The sequence below is a fragment of the Pelophylax lessonae genome, assembly GCF_965119305.1.
Source record: "Pelophylax lessonae genome assembly, chromosome: 2".
NCBI classification, from domain to species: Eukaryota; Metazoa; Chordata; class Amphibia; order Anura; family Ranidae; genus Pelophylax; species Pelophylax lessonae.
The window spans coordinates 45,803,298-45,819,369 of NC_138769.1; the positions used below are offsets into that span (position 1 = coordinate 45,803,298).

The following is a 16,072-nucleotide window of genomic DNA, read 5'->3' on the forward strand; positions in this document are numbered from 1 at the left end:
GATGCTCAAAGATTTATCCACACCCCGCTTCAAAAGATCCTGAGCAGCACACCAAGTTGCATTGGGTCACAAGGTGCAGATTTGGGGTCTTCAATTTCCAGTGGTATCCCTGCTTTGCCATTGAACCACCTCCACCTAAAGAAATTTGTGTGAATATTCACTTCAACTGTCCAGTCATGTGAAAAGAAGATTTCTGTTCACATTAAATACCCCAACATGCGCAGATACTTTCACATAATTTCACATGGTTGAAAAATTAAAGTCAATTCCCAAGAGATATATATATATATATATATATATATATATATATATATTACAGTGCCTTGCGAAAGTATTCGGCCCCCTTGAACTTTGCGACCTTTTGCCACATTTTAGGCTTCAAACATAAAGATATAAAACTGTAATTTTTTGTGAGGAATCAACAAGTAGAACACAATCATGAAGTGGAACGAAATTTATTGGATATTTCAAACTTTTTTTTAACAAATAAAAAAACTGAAAAATTGGGCGTGCAAAATTATTCAGCCCCCTTAAGTTAATACTTTGTAGCGCCACCTTTTGCTGCGATTACAGCTGTAAGTCGCTTGGGGTATGTCTCTATCAGTTTTGCACATCGAGAGACTGAAATTTTTGCCCATTCCTCCTTGCAAAACAGCTCAAGCTCAGTGAGGTTGGATGGAGAGCGTTTGTGAACAGAAGTTTTCAGTTCTTTCCACAGATTCTCGATTGGATTCAGGTCTGGACTTTGACTTGGCCATTCTGACACCTGGATATGTTTATTTGTTAACCATTCCATTGTAGATTGTGCTTTATGTTTTGGATCATTGTGTTGTTGGAAGACAAATCTCCGTCCCAGTCTCAGGTCTTTTGCAGACTCCATCAGGTTTTCTTCCAGAATGATCCTGTATTTGGCTCCATCCATCTTCCCATCAATTTTAACCATCTTCCCTGTCCCTGCTGAAGAAAAGCAGGCCCAAACCATGATGCTGCCACCACCATGTTTGACAGTGGGGATGGTGTGTTCAGGATGATGAGCTGTGTTGCTTTTACGCCAACATAACGTTTTGCATTGTTGCCAAAAAGTTTGATTTTGGAATCATCTGACCAGAGCACCTTCTTCCACATGTTTGGTGTCTCCCAGGTGGCTTGTGGCAAACATTAAACGACACTTTTTATGGATATCTTTAAGAAATGGCTTTCTTCTTGCCACTCTTCCATAAAGGCCAGATTTGTGCAGTATACGACTGATTGTTGTCCTATGGACAGAGTCTCCCACCTCAGCTGTAGATCTCTGCAGTTCATCCAGAGTGATCATGGGCCTCTTGGCTGCATCTCTGATCAGTCTTCTCCTTGTATGAGCTGAAAGTTTAGAGGGACGGCCAGGTCTTCGTAGATTTGCAGTGGTCTGTTACTCCTTCCATTTCAATATTATCGCTTGCACAGTGCTCCTTGGGATGTTTAAAGCTTGGGAAATCTTTTTGTATCCAAATCCGGCTTTAAACTTCTCCACAACAGTATCTCGGACCTGCCTGGTGTGTTCCTTGTTCTTCATGATGCTCTCTGCGCTTTAAACTGACCTCTGAGACTATCACAGTGCAGGTGCATTTATATGGAGACTTGATTACACACAGGTGGATTCTATTTATCATCATTAGTCATTTAGGTCAACATTGGATCATTCAGAGATCCTCACTGAACTTCTGGAAAGAGTTTGCTGCACTGAAAGTAAAGGGGCTGAATAATTTTGTACGCCCAATTTTTAATTTTTTTTTTTGTTAACAAAGTTTGAAATATCCAATAAATTTTGTTCCACTTCATGATTGTGTCCCACTTGTTGTTGATTCTTCACAAAAAATTAGTTTTATATCTTTATGTTTGAAGCCTGAAATGTGGCAAAAGGTCGCAAAGTTCAAGAGGGCCGAATACTTTCGCAAGGCACTGTGTGTGTGTATGTATGTGTATATATATATAATATATACACACACACAATATAATTTTAATTCTCAGCCTCTTGTGCATTGGCCTCATTGCACCAGCACTTTCCTGGAAATGATCACCATGAAACTTCTCATTACTACTTTTCTAGTTCTGTTACTGCATGTGGATGAATGTGTTGGCAGGGAGCCATCTCCTTGCACAACAGACTTCAGGATTAGAGCTTCTCTGCTGTACATTGATCTGAAGGTTGTGCAACGTGTATTTTAGCTGTTCCAGGATTAGGTATAATGGTGGGGATTTAATAAAGCAGGTAGACTTGGTTTTTTAAGGGCAAATCTTATGCAAACGAGTCTGACCTATATTACTGTTTTTGTTTTTTAAATTTCTGCACTGCAAATAGCAAAGGAAACGTGGAGTTCATATGGGGCCGTGGTTGTGATGCTTTGCTTCACACGCCTAACAAAAACTATTGCTCCTGTTATGTTCAGCAGGCAGTATCGCCGCTGCTTGTGACCCAAGCAAGTAAATAAGGAAGCGCCGCAAATGGCCTGCAACTGCATGCAATGCATGGGGTTGTGGCGAATTGATGCAGCAATTAAAGGGTTTAAACTCCTCCCGCCCACCTTTTAGACTAAAGATGGCGGTGGGGTGGCTCTCACATTAAGTATCACCATGCTTGGGCGAAGGGGACGGCGCGCTGTGTCCCTGGGACAAGGCACAACCCCAATCTTATGCCCCGTACACACGCAACGATTATCGGCCGACCGATCGTCCGACTTTTGTCCAGAGTGGTGTTTTGTTGGTTGGAATGTGCCTAGACTGCACACGAATTTTCTCGGCCAACAAAAATCTACTTCAGAAGTGATGTCATGTGCTGGTTTACTTTCCGTGTGTTTTTTCTTCTCTGAGCATGCCCAGTCTTGCTCATCAGATTTTTGTCTGCCGAAATCTGTACTGACTGACGGAAAATCGGCCGTTGTGTTGACGGCCAACAAACATTTTATAGCCTGCACACCAGATTTTTTTTGGCCGAAAAGTCGGAAACTGTTGTCGGAAGCATCATACTAACAAGCCGAAAATCGGCCGATTGGACGTTGGCCGAAAATTCCCGGCCAATAATCGATGCGTGTGTACGAGGCAAAAGTGAAGAGTCAATGACGAGGCTGTTTACCCATGTGAGCCAATCACAGCTGATTACATGTAAACAAGCAAATGCCGGTTATCGGCTTTCCTCACCTCACACTGACAGCGTGTGAGGAGAGGAGAGCCAATCATCTGCATTTCCTCACAGGGGAGATTTGTACAGATAATCAGGGCACTGATCATCAGTGCAGCCCCAACAGTGCCCACCAGTGCTGCCAACATGGGCCCATCAGTAATGGCCAGTCGGTACTGCTTATCAGTGCCCCCATCAGTGTTGCCTATTTGTGCCGTCTATTATTGCCCATCAGTGGTGCATATAAGTGCTTGCTCATCAGTGCCCATTAGTGCAGCTTATTCGTGCACACCAGTGCTGCCAATCTGTGCCCATCAGTGATGCCCGTCTGTGCTTCCCATCAGTGCCCCCTTTGATCACCCCTGGTGGTAACCCCTTCCCTGCCAGTGTCATTATTATAGTAACAGTGCATATTTTTAGCACTGATTACTGTAGTAATGTCACTGGTCCCCCCAAAAGTGTCAGTTAAGTGTCTGATCTGTCCACCACAATGTCTGCCCCGCTAAAAATTGCTGATCGCCGCCATTACTAGTAAAAAAAGTAAATAAAAATGCCATAAATCTATCCCCAAGTTCAGGGATATGCAAACTGTGGCCCTCCAGATGTTGCATAACTACAAGTCCCATGAGGCATAGCAAGACTCTGACAGCCACAATCATGACACCCAGAGGCAGAGGCATGATGGGATTTGTAGTTTTGCAACAGCTGGAGGGCCGCAGTTTGCATATCCCTGCCCTAGTTTGTAGAAGCAATAACTTTTGCGCAAACAAATTAATAATAATAATTAATTTTATTTTTTTACATTTTTTTTTTTATTGGATAGGTTTCATAGCAGAAAGTAAAAAATATATATTATTTTTCAAAATTGTTAGTTTTTTTTTTTTTTTCAGCGCAAAAAAATAAAAGGACATCAATTTTATTTGGGTGCAGCATCGCACGACTGCACAGTTGTCAGTTAAAGGAACGCAGTGCTGTATTGCAAAACAATGGCCTGGTTATTAACCACTTTACCACCGGAGGATTTTGCTGTCTTACGTCTGGGCCACTTTTTGCGATTCGGCACTGTGCGACTTTAACTGACAATTGCGCGGTCATGCAACGCCATACCCAAACTACATTTATGTCCTTTTTTTCCCACAAATAGAGCTTTCTTTTGGTGGTATTTGATCACCTCTGCGATTTTTACTTTTTGCGCTATAAACAAAGTGACAATTTTGAAAAAATAACAATATTTTTCAAATTTTTTTATATGAAATTCCCTCCCAAAAAAATGTAAAAATCTACATTTTTTATCATTTTAGGCCAATTTTTTTTCTTCTACATATTTTTGGTAAACAAAAATCGCAATAAGCGTATTTTGATTGGTTTCCGCAAAAGTTATTGCGTTTACTAACTAAGGGAAAGATTTCTGTCGTTTTTGGTGTTTTTTTTTTTTAACGAGTAATGGCGGCCATCTGCTTTTTTTTCTGCGGGACTGCGACATTGCGGTGGACAGATCGGACCGTTGACTGACATTTTTGACACTTTTGGGGGTACCAGTGACATTACTAGAGTAATCAGTGCTATAAATATGCACTGTTACTGTAAAAATGACACTGGCAGGGAAGGGGTTAATTTTTATTGGTGATCAAGGGGTTAATGTATGCCTGGTGCTTACTGACGTGTGTGGGGGGAGGGGACTGTGTGACACAGGGACAGATCGCAGGTTTAGCTATGCTGAACCCTGCAATCTGATCCTGCCTGTCACTTAGGAGATTACACAAGCAGCGATCGCCGCCGCTCCTCCCCTGGCCCGACTCCCACTGTGACTGAATACAGCGGGAGCGAGCCTCGCGCCGCTGAGAGAGGGGAATGTCTGGCGACGTAGGTCTACGTCGCCAGACGTTATCGAGCCACTTTGCCGCAGTACAGCTCTAGTGAGCAGCGTCAAAGTGGTTAAGGGGGTAAAACCTTGCGGTAGAAGTGGTTAAGGGGCATGGCAGGGGGTGTGTCCTATGACTACATACTTTTGCTGATAGGTGTCCGTCATTCCCATCTAAAATAAAACAGTTGGGAGTCCAGAGGCGGCTCTAGGCTTTGTGAGGCCTAAGGCAAAACTTGGACATGAGGCCCCACTCACACCTATAATGGGAAAAATAATTCAAGCGATAAAAATTAACTGTATAAATTGCATATGTTAAGAGCCTTAACCTTTGTACTATGAACTCACAGTTTTTAGAATTTTCTCTAACCGATTCTTCTTTAATCAAAGATCATTAAACATTGGGTATGTTTGTGTATATATATATATATATATATATATATATATATATATATATATATATATATAATATGTATATATGTCTGCTCTTACATCACAGTCCCCAGCATTTCCCTATAGGTCATGATTCCCTGAGTCCCTCCTTACATCAGAGTCCACAGAATTCCTCTTTACATTAGAGTCCCCCTCTTAAATCAAATTTCATAGAGCCCCCTTTACATCAGAGTCTCCAGAATTTCCCCCTTGCACTGTAAGAGGGAACTCTGAAGACTCTGATGTAGGAGGAGTTCTGGGAACCCTGATTTAGGAGGAATGTTGGGGACTCTGAAGTAAGGGGAGTTCTGGGAACCCCAATTTAAGGTGGAATGCTGGAGACTCTGATGTAAAGGGGGACTCTGTGGTCAACAAAGCTCCCCCTTGCATCACAGTTTCCAGAGACCCCCTTACACTTCCCTTCCTCAGTCCGCCATAGTCTAGGGCACGACAAGTCCCACTGCAGAAGGCTGCCATACCTGAGTCCACACAGAGGGCACTGTAAATTCCAGTATAGTGCACTGCCATTCCTCCCTGAGGAATGGAAGCCTGCTATGCTTGGAGTTGTACTGCTCTCTGTAGGGGACTGAGGAACTACTGCCTGCTATGCTAAGACTTGTAGTGCCCTCTATCGGGACTAAGGCATGGCAGCCTGCTATTCTGGAACTTGTAGTGCCCTCTGTGAGGGACTGAGGATTCCTCAGTCCTCCACATTCTAGGGCACTATAAGTCCCAGCATGGTGGGCTGTCATTCCTCAGTCCCTCATAGCTGGGGGGGAGACAACAGTTAAACATCTAAAGGACAACTCCAACCAAAACTACCAATAATGTACAGAGTCCATATGCTATAAAATTTCACAGCCCCGCTACCCCTCACCTTCCACCTCGGTTGCTGTCATTGTGTAGGGCAAAGGGCTCCAGCTCCACCATGTTTGGCTTTGATGTCAGATATGCAGGACTGACTCAGCTCCACTCTCTTCCCTGGCAATTGACCCTGGCATCACGGGGGGGCCTCTCCTCCTCCCCCAGCCACCCAGGGGCCCTCTCCTTCTCCCCCAACCACCCAGGGGCTCTCTTCTTCTTCCCCAGCCACCCAGGGGGCCCTCTCCTTTTCCTCCAGCCACCCAGGGGCCTTCTCCTCCAGCCACCCAGGGTCCCTCTCCTTCTCCGCCAGCCACCCAGGGTCCCTCTCCTTCTTCCCCTTCAGCCACCCAGGGTCCCTCTCCTTCTTCTCCTCCAGCCACCCAGGGTCCCTCTCCTTCTTCTCCTCCAGCCACCCAGGGTCCCTCTCCTTCTTCTCCTCCAGCCACCCAGGGTCCCTCTCCTTCTCCTCCAGCCACCCAGGGTCCCTCTCCTTCTCCCCCAGCCACCCAGGGGCCATCTCCTTCTCCCCCAGCCACCCAGGGGCCATCTCCTTCTCCCCCAGCCACCCAGGGTCCCTCTCCTTCTCCTCCAGCCACCCAGGGGCCCTGTCCTTCTTCCCCAGCCACCCAGGGGCCCTGTCCTTCTCCCCCAGCCACCCAGGGGCCCTGTCCTTCTCCCCCAACCACCCAGGGGCCCTGTCCTTCTCCCCCAACCACCCAGGGGCCCTCTTCTTCTTCCCCAGCCACACAGGGGGCCCTCCCCTTTTCCTCCAGCCACCCAGGGGCCGCCTTCTTCTCCTCCAGCCACCCAGGGTCCCTCTCCTTCTCCTCCAGCCACCCAGGGTCCCTCTCCTTCTTCCCCTTCAGCCACCCAGGGTCCCTCTCCTTCTTCCCCTTCAGCCACCCAGGGTCCCTCTCCTTCTTCCCCTTCAGCCACCCAGGTTCCCTCTCCTTCTTCTCCTCCAGCCACCCAGGTTCCCTCTCCTTCTCCTCCAGCAACCCGGGGGACCTGTCCTTCTCCCCCAGCCACCCAGGGGCCCTCTCCTTCTCCTCCAGCAACCCGGGGGACCTGTCCTTCTCCCCCAGCCACCCAGGGTCCTTCTCCTTCTTCCCCAGCCCCCCAGGAGCCATCTCCTTCTCCCCCAGCCACCCAGGGGCCATCTCCTTCTCCCCCAGCCACCCAGGGGCCATCTCCTCCTCCCTCATCCACCCAGGAGCCATCTCCTCCTCCCTCATCCACCCAGGGGCCCTTTCCTTCTCCCTCAGCCACCCAGGGGCCCTTTCCTTCTCCCTCAGCCACCCAGGGGCCCTTTCCTTCTCCCTCAGCCACCCAGGGGCCCTCTCCTCCTTTAGCCACCCTGGTGCCCTCTCCTTCAGCCACCCTGGTGCCCTCTCCTTCAGCCACCCAGGGGCCCACTCCACTTCCCCTAGCCACCCAGGGGCCCTCTCCTTTTCCCCTAGTCACCCAGGGGCCCTCTCCTTTCCCCCTAGCCACCCAGGGGCCCTCTCCTTTCCCCCTAGCCACCCAGGGGCCCTCTCCTTTCCCCCTAGCCACCCAGGGGCCCTCTCCTTTCCCCCTAGCCACCCAGGGGCCCTCTCCTTTCCCCCTAGCCACCCAGGGGCCCTCTCCTTTCCCCCTAGCCACCCAGGGGCCCTCTCTTTTTCCCCTAGCCACCCAGGGACCCTCTCCTTCTCTTCCAGCCACCCTCTCCTCCCCCAGCCACCCAGGGCCTTCTTCTTCTCCTCCTCCTCCTCCACCAACCATTCTAAGACTCTTCCAACTTCCCTGGGGCTACTCACCCCCTTTGCGTAGTAGACACCACAAATCTATGACCAGCCTGCAGAGTGACAAGTCGGGCCTGGTTACCTTTATGTTCCCGGGCCAGGGCACAGCTCTCCTCAGAGCATCAACCGATGATAGCAGAGTGAGCTGACCGGGCAGTCACTTCCTACTGATGCAGGCACACGCCCACTGATTCCTCCGCATCTTAGGATTACATGATCAGACGGCCAATCCCCAGGCAGAGAACGCGGGTAAGTGTCAGCGGACAACAGACACCTGGCAGCCGCAGTGAAGGGACTGCACACTGCTGCAACTTACAATCATTTACTTGGGAGATTTCCCTGACTGTGCCCTTCTAAATGTTGTCGCTCCGCCACTGGCCACAAGGCCCCTGTAGGTGCGAGGCCTTAGGCGACCGCCTAATTTGCCTAATTAGAGAGCCGCCTATGGTTGGGACGTATGGCCAGTGCAATCTGATGTCTTTGCAGATAAGACTTGATTTCTTGCTATTCACAGTTCCTGTGAATGGATGATGCAGCTGTATGGGCAGAGCTATGCACAGCCACAGAGGGCAGGTTGAATTAGGGGGGAAGGAATGTGTCCATATCCATGAAACATGGTCTATGCCTTTTAACGTGTATGTAAATCCAAGAAAGAAAATGTGATATATTTAAGCTTACAAGTAATGAAATGTGGTGGCTGTATTATCTTTCTTTTAAGCATTTTTTCCTTTTTTTTAAAGAGGAACTCCAGTTGTTTGCAGAAAAATTCAAAGTCAGCGGGTACAAATACTGTGGCTGCTGACTTTTAACATATAAGGTACTCGCCAGACTAGGGATCCAGCACTGTCATTATCCAGGCAAGTTCTTTGCTGGTCTTCGGGTCCCCGGCGCTGTCATCTTGAGTGTGGGAAGCCGGCTGTGACTTCCTACTGTCTCACAGCCGACTCCCCACCACGCATGCACGAGTCGCATTGTGCTTTCTGAATGGACCCACAGCCTCCTGGGACTTGTGACATATCCCAGGAGTAGAGTTGTATAAAGTACTCGAAACCCATACTTGAGTAGAAGTGGAAGTGCTCGATCAAAAAGTGACTTGAGTAGAAGTACTAAAGTATTCATTTTTTGTACTTAAGTATTGCAAGTAGTTTTTTTAAAAAAATTGCTACTCAAGTACTGAAAGTAAAAGTACAAGTACTGTGTTATGTAGTTATTAAAGAAAGAAGCCAAAAGTTTGAACATCATATTGTTTTTTATTATTTCAAATGCAGCTTTTATTTATACATACAGTAGCATTTATTTTCGTATGCGCTGATAATACACATGTTTTGAGCTTCATGAAACCTGACATCTACTGTTCTGGCAGTGGTAATTTTTATAATAGTAACGAGTAACTATGCAGCACAAAAAAAAAAAATCGGAGTAGAAGTATTGAAATCATTGAAAAAATGTAGTGAAGTAAAAGTGGAAGTAGGAGAAAAAGATTCTACTCTAGGAAAGTACAGATACCGCCTTTCGGTACTTAAGTACAGTAGTGAAGTATTTCTACTTAGTTACTATACATCTCTGCCCAGGAGGTTGCAGGTGGGGGGTACTAATTTCCCCTTAGATCACCCTGGTAATCTAAGCAGAGGAGGGAGCGGGTACATGTCAAAACTAGGTACCCGCTCCCTGAAAAAATGTGTGGTGGGGGGGGGGGGGTGCAGAAGGAGGAAAAGCAGAAATTCCTCTTTAACCTAGTGTTCCTGCTAGTAATACACTTTCTTTTCTAGGGTAACCACTCTGACTCGCTGTACCATATCTAAGGAGGAGCAATGTCACCATAGGAAAGGACTGCAGAACGTCTCCCCTTGCCTCTAAAACATAGGGGGAGTTCATATGCATAGCTCCCAACTGTCCCTGATTTAGAACAAAGTCCCTGTGTTCGTAGTGGGTTTAACTAATGATTTATTTATTTATTTTTTGTAAAATTCTTCTTTAACCGCTTGCCGACTAGCCGCCGCAGATGTACTCTTTTACCTTTTTTTTTTTTTTTTTTTATTTTATTTTTTTTTTTTAGAATTTCATATAAAAGAATGTGAAAAATATTGTGGTTTTTTTTTTTTTTTTCAAAATTGTCGCTCTTTTTTCTTTTTTTTGTTTATAGCGCAAAAAATAAAAATCGCACATGTGATCAAATACCACCAAAAGAAAGCTCAATTTGTGGGAAAAAAAGGACATCCATTTTGTTTATGTACAGCGTGGCATGACCGCGCAATTGTCCGTTAAATTCACGCAGTGCCGAATCGCAAAATAGGGCCTGGTTATTAAGCAGCAAAATCCTCCGGTCTGAAAGTGGTTAAAAGGGCGTGGCAGTGGGTGTGTCCTATGCCTACATACTTTTGCTAATAGGTGTCCCTCGTTCCCACCTCAAAAAGTTGGGAGGTGTGTCTATGGGTTTTGTAGTCCATAGCGAGAGCTGGGTAAATTGCTAAGTCAGTAGAGGCAGAGATCACGGACAGTAAAATGTTCACAAGATTTTTGGCAAGATCCAACAGGTTGTTTTTTTTGTTTTTTTGAAAACCGTTCTAAAAAAATGCTTTCAATTGTATATTTAAAATAACAAAAAGGAAAAAAATAGGAGAAGTCCATTGTTAGGGTTTACATAAGTCCGATCTTACTGTGCTGATTGAAAGTTCCACTTTAAATAGAATTTCAGATATTAGTTTTGGCAGTAATATATTATATATGCAAAGCTCTTCCTTTAATCCATTTTTTTTTCAATTTGCACAGGGAGACAGTGGTGGTCCCTTGGTCACTAGAACAAACTCATTGTGGTGGCTTGTCGGAGACACAAGCTGGGGAACAGGCTGTGCCAAAATTAATAAGCCCGGAGTCTACGCCAATGTAACAGTGTTTCTGGACTGGATCTATTTACAGATGCAGGTACGGTAAAATTCAGGTTCCTTCTGGCTATATTGTTCTGAACCACAAGACAAACTACTGTGTGTTCAACCTGCCTAAAACAGTCTTTGGGCGGTGCGACTATCTGGCAAATTGGCAGGTTCTTATAATAATCTTACTCATAATATTTTGGGATCTGTCGAGCCTTGTGTGATGCTTCAGGCTCCTCTCCTTTCCACTGTAATTTTGTAGGTAATACATTCTCCTAGCTTTGCTTTGTGCTTTCTATAATACTCTAGGTTTTGATTCTGCCCATAGTGATCTAGATTTTGGATTCACCTACCCTAATAGTTAAGGTTCTAGAAACGGTTTCTTCATTTCCGGGTTCTGACACTATCTACCATGATGGTCCAAGTTCTGGCCCCGTCTATCATAACGGTCCGGGCTTTGGTCCCGTCTGCCGTGACGGTGCGGGCTTTGGTCCTGTCTGCCGTGACGGTCTGGGCTTTGGTCCCGTCTGCCGTGACGGTCTGGGCTTTGGTCCCGTCTGCCGTGACGGTCTGGGCTTTGGTCCCGTCTGCCGTGACGGTCTGGGCTTTGGTCCCGTCTGCCGTGACGGTCTGGGCTTTGGTCCCGTCTGCCGTGACGGTCTGGGCTTTGGTCCCGTCTGCCGTGACGGTCTGGGCTTTGGTCCCGTCTGCCGTGACGGTCTGGGCTTTGGTCCCGTCTGCCGTGACGGTCTGGGCTTTGGTCCCGTCTGCTGTGACGGTCTGGGCTTTGGTCCCGTCTGCCGTGACGGTCTGGGCTTTGGTCCCGTCTGCCGTGACGGTCTGGGCTTTGGTCCCGTCTGCCGTGACGGTCTGGGCTTTGGTCCCGTCTGCCGTGACGGTCTGGGCTTTGGTCCCGTCTGCCGTGACGGTCCGGGCTTTGGTCTCGTCTGCCGTGTCGGTCCATGCTTTGGTCTCGTCTGCCGTGTCGGTCCAGGCTTTGGTCCCGTCTGCCGTGACGGTCCAGGCTTTGGTCCCGTCTGCCGAGAAGGTCCAGGCTTTGGTCCCGTCTGCCGTGACGGTCCAGGCTTTGGTCCCGTCTGCCGTGACGGTCCAGGCTTTGGTCCCGTCTGCCGTGACGGTCCAGGCTTTGGTCCCGTCTGCCGTGACGGTCCAGGCTTTGGTCCCGTCTGCCGTGACGGTCCAGGCTTTGGTCCCGCCTGCCGTGACGGTCCAGGCTTTGGTCCCGCCTGCCGTGACGGTCCAGGCTTTGGTCCCGTCTGCCGTGACGGTCCAGGCTTTGGTCCCGTCTGCCGTGACGGTCCAGGCTTTGGTCCCGTCTGCCGTGACGGTCCAGGCTTTGGTCCCGTCTGCCGTGACGGTCCAGGCTTTGGTCCCGTCTGCCGTGACGGTCTAGGCTTTGGTCCCGTCTGCCGTGACGGTCTAGGCTTTGGTCCCGTCTGCCGTGACGGTCTAGGCTTTGGTCCCGCCTGCCGTAACGGTCTAGGCTTTGGTCCCATCTACCCTAGCATTGCATAATTAAGATGTTTACCCTGTCTCCTCACATAAGGTTTCAGGTCCCTGCTTGCCATGTTTCAAGTAGTCTAAATGCCTCACAAACAACATTTTCCAACCACACTTACCAGCTAACCTGTAAACCAAGTAATTTGATTAATTGCGGTGCCCATGTCAAGGCTCCTCTGTATAATGTGGTTCTAACGCTATAGTTTTGATAGTCTCCGAATTGGAGCACATATAGCAATGGATAGATTAAGGGCAGGTTTGTCTAGAGGGAGCCCACTCCTCCTTAAAGGCACATTCGTTTTTTAATGCAGAATAATTAATATAAGAGCAATGAAAAAAGTGGGGGAAAAAATGGAATAGAAGCCATAGACACATTGGAAGAAGCCTTTTTTACCCTATTCTTAACACGTTTTGGGAAATATGCCACAAAAGACAAATGTAGGCTGACATTCCAGATCTTCAAATTTTGTCTTCCAACTCCGAGCTCAGCTGTCTTTCTGACCTTCCAACTTCAGTGCTCTTATCCAGAGCTAGTATGCAGATCAGGAGTTCTAAAATCACTGGCTGCTTGGTTTTTTTTTTTTTTTTTCAGTACACCACAAAAATCCAAACAGCCAGACAACTAGAACTGTCAAAAAGACAACAGTGGTAGGCCACATACACTGCTCAAAAAAATTAAGGGAACACTTTGAAAACACATCATATCTCAATGGGGAAAAATCTCATGCTGGATATCTATACTGATATGGACTGGGTAATGTGTTAGGAACTAAAGGATTCCACATTGTTTTAATGGAAATGAAAATTATCAGCCTACAGAGGGCTGAATTCAAAGACACCCCAAAAGTCAAAGTGAAAAAATGATGCAGCAGGCTAGTCCATTTTGCTGAAATTTTATTGCAGCGACTCCAAATGGTACTCAATAGTTTGTATGGCCCTCACGTGCTTGTATGCATGCCTGACATTGTTGAGACATGCTCCTACTAGGACGACGGATGGTGTCCTGGGGTATTTACTCCCAGATCTGGACCAGGGCATCACTGAGCTCCTGAACAGACTGAGGTGCAACCTGGTGGAGTCGGATGGACCCAAACATAATGTCCCAGAGGTGTTCTATTGGATTTAGGCCAAACAAGCATGGGGGCCATTAAATGGTATCAATGCCCTCATCCTCCAAGAACTGGCTGCATACTCTCACCACATGAGGCCGGGCATTGTCGTGCACCAGGAGGAACCCAGGACCCACTGCTCCAGCGTATGGCCTGACAATGGGTCCAAAGATTTCATCCCGATACCTAATGAATGGCAGTCAGGGTGTCATTGTCTAGCCTGTAGAGGTCTGTGCGTCCGTCCCCGGATATGCCTCCCCAGACCATCACTGACCCACCACCAAACCATTCCTGCTGAACGATGTTACAGGCAGCATAACATTCTTCATGACTTCTCCAAGACCCTTTCACATCTGTCACTTGTGCTCAGGGTGAACCTGCTCTCATCTGTGAAAAGCACAGGGTACCCGTGGTGGACCTGACAATTCTGGTGTTCAATGGCAAATGCCAATCGAGCTCCACAGTGCAGGGCAGTGAGCACAGGGCCCAATAGAGGACGTTGGGCCCTCAGGCCACCCTCATGAAGTCTGTTTCTGATTAGTTGGTCAGAGACATTCACATCAGCGGCCTTCTGGAGGTCATTGTGTAGGGCTCTGGCAGCACTCAACCTGTTCCTCCTTGCACAAAGGAGCAGATACCGGTCCTGCTGATGGGTTAAGAACCTTCTACGGCCCTGTCCAGCTCTCCTAGAGTAACTGCCTGTCTCCTGGAATCTCCTCCATGCTCTTAAGACTGTGCTGGGGGACACGGCAAACCTTTTGGCAATGGCACGTATTGATGTGCCATCCCGGAGGAGTTGGACTGCCTGTGCAACCTCTATAGGGTTCAGGTATTGCCTCATGCTACCAGTAGTGACACCGACCCTAGCCAAATACAAAACTAGCAAAAAACAATGTCAGTGGCCTCCTACCTGTAAAACCATTCCTGTTTTGAAGGTAGTCTCATTGTTGCCCATCTGGTGCACCTGTTGTTAATTTAACACCAAATCAGTTGAAACTGAATAACAACCCCCTCTGCTACTTAGCTGACCAGATCAATATCCCAGGAGTTTAATTGACTTGATGCTGTACTCCAAGTGTTCCTTTAATTCTTTTGAGCAGTATATTAATCTTTTGACACAAAGGATGAATCAGATTGAGAGCTTTTCCCCCTGAAAGTTCAGTGAAAAACATAAGATTTTTTAAAATTTTGGGGAAACGTCTTGGAGTCAAGGGACAAGGAGAATTTATGATGGTTTTGTAGTGATTAAGGGTGCCATAGGCTTCAAATGGCTCCTGAAGGTTACAGACCTATTGTTATGGCAAAAAATAGCCCCTAATTTTATATTTTAAAGCCGAAGTACACCAATAATATTCAAATACACAAAAAGAAAACAAAAAACCCCCACACACAAATAAAAAGAACAGAAAAGTAAATTAATGACTCTATTCTAAATACCTCCTCCCCTTCCTAATTAAAAAAAAAAAATTAAAAAAAAAAAAAAAAACCTTTTAAAAAAAATAAATTTATTTCCGAAGGTAATTTTCACCTAAGCAGGTCGGTGAGTAAATTTTAAGCTTTCCACTTGTGAGAAATCCATTTTGTTGTAATCACTCTGCCCATTCCTCTATAACGGGTGTCCATTAAATAGAAATTCATTTTAAGGAAGCTGTTAAAAGTATAAATGCCATGAGAATTAATGGAAGTGTCATTTTATTTATTTTTCAGACCTACAGCTGATGACGTTAGACTGACTGCATCTACCTCTCAGTTAAATGTAAATTTCATAGTGATGGGAACATTCCAAAAGAAGAAAGCGCTGCGCACTTTATCATTTTCTCAGAATGTCCCTGGCCTCTATTTCATGAGCCTTACAGGTGTTCAGAGCTACCTAATGCCTTATATTGTACTGTATATTTTATTAGGCCAAAGCCATTAGCCATAGCGTCAACTAGTGGACAGTCTGTAAATATTTTATAATTTTTTTTTTATTTTTTGTTAGTGTAATTTTACTTATTGTACATATCTGTAAAATACTGTGATATGCAATATCTTTGTTTCAGATGTGGTTAAGAGCCTTAAGTAGAATGTGTTTTAAATCAAATAGCTTCAATGTAATAGGGGCAGAATGTAGTGGAATGCAGAATTATTGAGAAACTTTCAGGATGTTTACTTAGTAGAGATTGCTTTAGGGTTGTGCAATCAATATGGAAAAATATTAAATTTAGGAGATTTAAAGAGCGGAAAGCTTATTCCATACCCTATACTGCAAATTAAATACCAAAAAAAAAAAAATTGACCGTGCCCTATAACTAGGCCAGACAATGAAACAAGCCTTGCATTTGGGCAGAGAAGATAATAAAAGTCTGAAATGATGGGTTTTTCAGATAAAAACCTTGATTTAAAATAAATGTTTTTTATTTTTTTTATTTGTGCATGTGTGTTTTATGCAATGGATAAAACGTGTGTTCAGAATGATGGAATATATAAGACTCCGT

The 16,072-nt window shown here is 46.1% G+C and overlaps 1 protein-coding gene across 1 annotated transcript in view; it reads left to right on the plus strand.

Moving 5' to 3' along the window:
* TMPRSS2 (transmembrane serine protease 2) overlaps window positions 1-15,732 on the plus strand; it is a 140,259-nt gene extending 124,527 nt beyond the window's left edge. Inside the window, exons 13-14 of the mRNA XM_082245768.1 lie at window positions 10,865-11,017; window positions 15,303-15,732. Coding sequence (XP_082101894.1) covers window positions 10,865-11,017; window positions 15,303-15,314 — 165 coding nt within the window. The 3' untranslated portion in view covers window positions 15,315-15,732. The remainder of the gene's footprint in view (window positions 1-10,864; window positions 11,018-15,302) is intronic.
* The last annotated feature ends 340 nt before the right edge of the window (window positions 15,733-16,072 follow it).